The sequence below is a fragment of the Epithele typhae genome, assembly GCF_022376455.1.
Source record: "Epithele typhae strain CBS 203.58 chromosome Unknown BXZ73scaffold_62, whole genome shotgun sequence".
Taxonomy (NCBI): Eukaryota; Fungi; Basidiomycota; class Agaricomycetes; order Polyporales; family Epitheliaceae; genus Epithele; species Epithele typhae.
Genome location: NW_025954253.1, coordinates 134364 through 141575, shown reverse-complemented (window position 1 = coordinate 141575; position 7212 = coordinate 134364). Strand labels below are relative to the sequence as shown.

Genomic DNA, 7212 nt, shown 5'->3' with positions numbered 1-7212 from the left:
GGCGGCGAGCATCCGCGGCACAGCGCGCGAGCGGGGCGACGTGCGCGTGTGTCCCGTCCGCGCGCGCTCGGCGCTCGTGGCCACTGCCCGAGCGGGGCGAATCGCGATTGTCCGGGCGCGCAGCGCTGGGGCCCGAACGGCGAACGGTGCGAGCGTGGCCCGGGGCCAGGCGTGCTTGTGCGCGAGCCTCCGCGCGCGCGCTGGGGCCCGGGCGCGTCGAATGGTGAGAATGGCCGACAAACAGCCGCCGCCGCCGCCGTGATGCCGCGTGAGCGGGGCGTCGTGCCTGGGGTGCGCGCAGGCCCCGATGTGGGCCGCTGGGCGACGCGGGTGCCGGCGTTCCTGGCGCGATGGGGACGCGCTGCCGCTCCGGGCGGCGGGGCGAGAAGAAGGAGGAAGAAGGGAGCGGGGCGAGAGGGGCGTGGGGCTGCAGCGGGCGGCGCGCGCGCGCGCGACGGGCATGTGAGCGGGCCGAGGCGCTGCGGCTGCTGCGACGGCGGGCGGAGTCCATGAGGCGTGGGGGAGGCGCGAGGCGGCTGGCCGGCGACGATCTGCGCGCGGAGCGGTGGGCGCAGGTGGGTGGGCCCTGAGCTTACGCGGTTGGAGGGCTTTGTGAGGGGCTAGGCTGCCGCGCGCGACTGGGAGGAGGGCTGAGAGGGGCGAGCGCGCAGGGAGCGTCGGACTGAATGGGCGATGGCGATCTGGGTCGCGCCCGCTGACGGAGCAGGAGAGCAGCAGCACGGGCGACAGGGCAGGCAGACGTCGAGGCGAGGCAAGGCATGGCAGAGGGTGTCGAGTCGGAGCCCGGCATGCGTCGGAGAGCGGGCGGGCAGAAGCCTGGAGACGGAGGTCGCGCGCGGGCTCAGTCGCAGCAGGAGCGCGGGCAGGTGACGTGAGTGCCGGGCGGAGGTGGACGGAGCGGATGGACGACGGGCGCACGGATCTCGATCGGGCGGGTCGGCTCGCGCGCGCGGGAGGCTGGCCCGGGCGGGTCGGACAGAGGTGAGGCGGCGGTGCGGGCGAGGAGGGGACGGTGCTGTGGCCGCATGGATCAGACGGCGGGGAAGATTCCAGGGTAGGATGGGGACGAGCTCGAGCAGGAGCACAAGGCGGCCGAAGGGCTCGCAAGGGAGGAGAGCAGAAGGTGGCCGAGGAGAGGAGGAGACCGAGGCAACGCGGCTGGCAGCGACGTCGTGGGTGCGCGTGCGGGAGGAGCCGTTGACTTGGGCCGGCGCAGCCACGGGCGCGGGCGACGGGGCCCTGCGCGACGGGAGCCGCGCAGCTGGTCAGAGGGTCCCCTGCGCCGTGGCCAGTCGGTCGCTGGGCGGGGATGGGGGTGCAGGCGCGGTGGCGAGGGCGGATGCGCGCCGGGCGCGACGCGGGCTGCCCTTCGACTTCTGGCTGAGAATGAGGATCCTGGCCGTCGCCGCGTGTGTCCAGACGCCGTCCCCGGGGCGATGCCGTCGACCGCTCACCGCCACGCGCCCGTCCGCGCTGCTCGCGGCGCGGTGGGCGTGCGATGGCCGCCGATGGCCCGATCCTGCTTGTGCGAGCGCGGGCGAGGGCGGTGGGGCGGCGGAGGTGCGGGCGTGGGTGCGGTCGTGGCCAGCGGGCAGGTGAGCGCGCAGAACAAGGCCCAAGACAGGCCGTGGCGGGGGAGGCGGGCGCGGTGGCCGGGGGCCAAGGGCGCGGGGAGGAGGGCGCGCCCGATTGGGCAAGGGCGACGAATTGGAGGGCCGAAAATGAAAACCGGCCGAAAGCGGAAGGAGGGAGGGCATGATGGCAAGCGTGGCGCAGGCGATATCAGGCTCTCCTCCGTCCTCAAATATGTCCCCGCCCCGCCCCCCGCCCTCCCTTCCACTCCCCCGCTCGCCGCCACCCCACGCCCTCCCTCCGCGCCCACCCCACCCCCGCGCCTGACGGCCCATGTCCGCCTCGCCCCAGCCCGCCCCGACACCCGCCCTCGCAGACCCGTCGGGCTCCCCCATGCCCCCATCCCAACTCGCGGACATGCTCTCCAAAGCCTTCCGCGAAACAGAGGCCCTCAAGTCCGAGCTCATGACGATGACACGACGCGCAGAGAAAGCAGAACGCCTCCTCGCCGCCTTCCAAACCTCCGCCCAAACACCCCCCGCGTCCCCGCCCGCACAAGGCGCGCCCCAACCCCAGATCTCGGACGCAGCCCGCAAAGCCATCATGGAGTGCGAGCATCGCGCAGAGTGCGCCGAGCGCGCCCGCGACGAGGCCGACGCCCGCCTTCAGATGATCCGCGAAGCTTGGACCGCGCTCAACACGTTCTTCAGCCGCACCGAGAAAGATAGCATACAGGCTCGCAACTCCTTCGCGCTGGCCGTCGCCGAGGGAGGCGTCCAGGTCCTCCAGGTCAGCCATATCCCCACCCAACCCTCTCCCTCGTTCCACCATGCGCTCCCGCCACCCGCCTCGTCCCACCCCTCCCACCGCGCCTCTGGCTCCTCTGCCCGTGCCACCGGCCGCGCGAGCATCTCCTCGCAGCCCTTTCCGTCCGTCTCGCTCCCCCCACCCCCCAGCGCGACCGGCTCGCGTGTCCGCCCACGCTCCGGGAGCATGGAATACGCCGCGCCTTTGTCCGGCCCCGGCGCCCCTCCTCCCGCGAAACGCCCCCGCAGTGAACGTGAGGACGACCGAGGCCCCGCCCACGGTCATTCCCTTTCTGTGAGTATTTTCACTGCTCGCTTGTGAATCACTGCTCACGTATGCCCTCGCTTTGTCTCCTTCCACCGGCTATATGCACGCAGCCCTCTAACTCGCCACTCCCCGCCTACCCCAACGGACATTCGACCGATCGCTCCCCCCAACTCTCCGTCCGCCACGCGCCTCCCCAACCCGGCCTCCACCCCCACTACTCTTACCCCGGGCCCCACCCACATGATGATATCCGTTACGCTCACGGGGACCACCCTCAGCCTCGACGCCCGCGCTCCACTTCTCGTGGACGGTCCTCACGCAGCGGCTCGCGCGGGAGCTCCATGAGCCTCGACGACATGCTCATCGACGCCGCGACCGCGGACGGGATGCCCCCGCAGCAGCTGCAGGGCCCGCGCGGCCGCTCCTCGTCGCCCAGCCGCGCTGACTACCACATGCGCGGGCGCGCGGCCATCCACGTGCACTCTAGCCACCCGGGGATGGCCTTGCAGGGCGGGTCGCTGTCGGGTCAGACGCAGACGACCCACATCTTCATGACTCCGCAAACCGGCCCGAGCGTCAAGAAGCCCAAGCTGGGCGTTTTGGCAAGCAACGGGAGCATCATGACGATGGGTGAGTCCTTTGCGATGTGGCCACCTTGCGTCGTGCTGACTGTCGCGCAGGTCCGAACGGGAGCATCATCTCGGGTCCGGCCACCATCGGCGGCGGTGGATTTCCAGCGACCAACGACCAGGGCCAACGCATCTGCCGCCAGTGTGGACTCGCCGGCCGCTACAAGGACGGCAAGTGCGTCGAGAAGTGGGGCCCTGGTCCCGAGGGCCCCGGCACTGTCTGCGATCGGTAAGCAACCGCCGCTGCATCGCCCTCGCGTCTTTCTCCTGACACGTTCGGCAGATGCCGCAAGAAAATGAAGCGCGTTGAACGTCGTGGGACGTTGGACTCGATGAGTTTGAACGCCCACCTCCACAACCAGCCTTTGGCGATCCACCCTTCGGGCGCTCCGCAGGCGGCCCCAGGCTCGTACACCAACGGGCGCAGCTCTCACTCGGGCTCGGACCGCTCCGTCCACCGAACCGACACTCTCCCCATCCATTCTTCTCACTCGTCGCGCGCCCCCGGCTTGAACGGGCTCTCCTCGAGCGCCGTCTACTCCCGGCAAGATCGCGACCGGGACTACGACCGTGAGAACGGCGCGTCGCCGTACCACCGCTCGTCTCACCGTGGCCCTACCCCGCCCGGCATCGCCACGCTCCCGCAGGACGACGAGTACGACCGCCGGCGCCACCCGTCCTCTGCCCACAAGCCGAACGGGTCGATGAACGGCCACGCGCGGAGCTCGTCCAGCCGGTCTGCGACCCGCTCGCCGCGCCCGAAACCCGCCGCCGCGACGAAGAACACAGGTCGCGGCTCGTCGCGCGGCTCGAAGTCGTCCGCGTCCGACACGATGGACGCGGACGCGGAGGGCGAGGACGCGGACGCTGATGCGGACGCGGACGACGCCGAGGCGGAGGCGGACGAGGTGGTCGACGGCGATGCGGACGCGGACGCGGAGTTTCTCCTCGCCGCGGACGCCACGGAGCGCAACACGTCGACGGACGAGGAGTGGCTGAAGAAGGAGGACGCATGACTCTCGGACGCCGACGCGTCCACGACGCCCGCGCGTCCGCGGAACGAACCTAGAAGAACGACAGCGCCGCGGTCGCTTGCGACCCCCGCGCGACGAAGCCTCACGCCCGCACCCGTGCTCGACGAACCCGCGCTGGTGCGCGACCGGACACTCCCTCCTGCACCCCCGCCCTCTCTCTCCCTCTCCCGCTCTCGTATCATATACAGCATGCACGGCCTGCTCCACCCCCAGTCCCCCGCTCTCGCGCCGCCCGTTCTGTAGCGTATCCGTATAGTTGTAATTCCCGCGCTCTCGCTCGCTGCTCTTGTGTCCCCCCGCCCCGCCCCGGCCCACCCCGTGTGTTTGTACTCGCAATGTTTTCCGCTGTGCATGATCTGACTTCCCCCCACCAATGTACCAATACATCTCGCCCGCGCGGGCTCCTCTGTTCCCGTCTCTCGCTCGAGTGTGTGTGTGCGGCGTGGGTTGTTCGCCGCTGGCTTGCGCACGCGGCGGCATAAGGATGCGATGGGAAAAGGTGGCTAAGGACGCGTCGGCGCTGTTGCGGACGGTGGCGGTGATGATCGCGGTGCTGCCGCTGTCATTTGGGTGCCCCACAGCGCAGCCCAACGGATCCGGAGCTGGTCTAGCCGAAGACAGTGGGCTAGCGTCGACCAAGCGCGAGGACGACCGAGCGGATCGGTGCGGCGTCACGACGAGGGTGGGCGAGCCGCCATCAAGTCCGAAGTCGCTATGGTGCGATGTTCAGTTGCGTCGACTGCGGCCAAAGTGCTCTGTTGAAGGACCTGGCAAGTTCCTGCGGGCCCACGAGTACGAAGGTCCACTTATTGAACTTAAGCGTCGTGACGCCCTACCGCCAGCTGGCCACCGCGATTGTTTCAAGTGGGTCCGACCGCGAACTCGGCGCTCAGCTTGCATCGCCGACGTGAGCCTAGACCGCTTTAGGCTTTGACCGATGCAGGCATCGTGTGGTTGGAGAGGGAGGTACCAGTAAGTAGCCAGAGTCGATTCCGACCGACCTTTAAGTTCCCGGCGGCTCCCACGCGACTGAGACCGCGCGGACTCGCGGGTTGACGCGCGCTTCCTGTTTGTTCTCCCACCACCACCTCGACAAGGGACAGACGCAGGATGTCAATAAGCGGCGCGCTGTGTGGCTGGTGAGCGGTACGACGCTGCGCTGAGCGGCCATGCTGATTACACCCGAATTCGCAGAGTATGTGCGCGGAACCCGCCGCGTCATCACCTCGGCGCTCGCCAGCTGCACACAAGAAGGACGGCGCCCATCTGATCCATCGGCCATCGCGCGCGCGTACACACAACACCGTCGCGATCGTCCGCCCCGCCGTCTTCTCGAGTGCCGTCGCGTGCTCGAGTACGCCCGCGCGGTGCCTCGAGGCTCAGCGCTCAGTTCTGCCCGCATTGACCCCGCCGCGGACGCAGTCGGGCTCAAGCTCGAGCCTCGAGCCCTCCGTCGCGCGGGGTTCTCTGTCTTCTCGCGGTCGCATGCGTCGCGCACGCCCTCGGAGAAGCACAGAGCCACGGGCTGCGACCGTTCACACCGCCAGGACTTCCCCGCCCATGATACCCGAGAACTTCGAGGTCGTCGAGGCGGACGTGCGTGTCGCGGGTGTTCCTGAAAGAACACGCTCTCACGATGCTCGTTTTGGCTCACAGGCATGTCTTGGTGTTCTCTCAGCCAGGCCTTCAGGCCTCACTAGGCCTCAGGAGCCCACAGCTACGACACCCGATTACGAACACGACGTTAATTGTTCACGCGTCTCCGTCGCGTCCAAGTGTCACGCACCGTCCCCAGCAGACCGTGCGTCGTTACCACCTATCGATCTCAATTGTGCTGCTTGGGCCCACCCGCAGAAGAACGCAAACCCTCTCGCACGCACCCTCGTCCGATGGTTTACCGGTCGGATCTCCATCTGTGTCATGCCTCTCGGTGCGTAACCGTCACCTTACCTCTACATCCTCCGAGCCGTCGCACTCATGACACGTCAGTCAGGACATCAAGCGCCGCCTCATGTTTGCAACGACGCTGCGGCCTAACCGTGCCAGTGATTGCATGCGGCAAGTCTTTGTCTGTCCTCGTCCTCGTGGTGCGAAGCATGCTCATAACATACCGTTCCTGTTCCGTCAGGATGGCGTGCGTTCCTGGCCCCCTCCACCCACACAAGTCGGGGCCGAAGGTCGGAACGTCCGCGCTGTGCGATGAGGCGCATATAGCCAGGTTTTGTTCGCTCTCGACACCCCACCACACTATGCCGCAGGCTATATTTTGCATACGCCCACAGACGGCGACTAATCTCGCACTGCTCCCGGAAAGACGACCACATATGACTCGGGCGGAGGCCACAACAGTCCGCTTAGACCGACTTCTGTTCATCGCCCATTGGCGAATCTCACCCAGCACCGTCATGGGGTTTGCCTCGAGGACTACCGAAGCCTCTAACCGCGGCTCGCTGCTCAAAACTCCCGCGGTGCATGCTCGTCGGTCGGATGTGCAAACAATGCTCTCGGTCGTCCAGTCCGTCATCAGTTCTGACGTACGGCCATGGATCCGCGTGCAACATCCCGAGCTTACGGCCAGCCTCGGCATGTGCCAACCCCTGGCCCATCTGTCAGTACTTGCGCCCTTTGTACTCGGTGGGCATCGCTGAAGCGCTGACGTCTGGCGCTCACAGTAAACGCCCCAGTGCAACGCTTGACCCTAGCGCTAAACGTCGGCGACAGTGCGGGCCCTGCCACGCAGGGATTCAATGTCCGCGTCGTCATCTCCTCAACGCCATCACCCGTATCGCGATCTCTGTCGAGCCTGCCAGCCTCTGATCCGGGCAACACAGTATTGGACCTCCGGAGCTGCGCCCGTGTCCGCGTCGAACGACGCGCATCAT

At 68.0% G+C, this 7212-nt stretch overlaps 1 protein-coding gene across 1 annotated transcript; it reads left to right on the top strand.

Moving 5' to 3' along the window:
• Positions 1-1926: 1926 nt before the first annotated feature.
• On the top strand, positions 1927-4312 carry BXZ73DRAFT_105197 (uncharacterized protein; the record flags this gene model as incomplete). Its single annotated transcript, XM_048016177.1, has 4 exons — positions 1927-2694; positions 2778-3297; positions 3348-3525; positions 3580-4312. 4 exons carry the CDS (start codon positions 1927-1929, stop codon positions 4310-4312), a joined length of 2199 nt encoding a protein of 732 aa, XP_047873974.1.
• Between the last annotated feature and the right edge of the window lie 2900 nt (positions 4313-7212).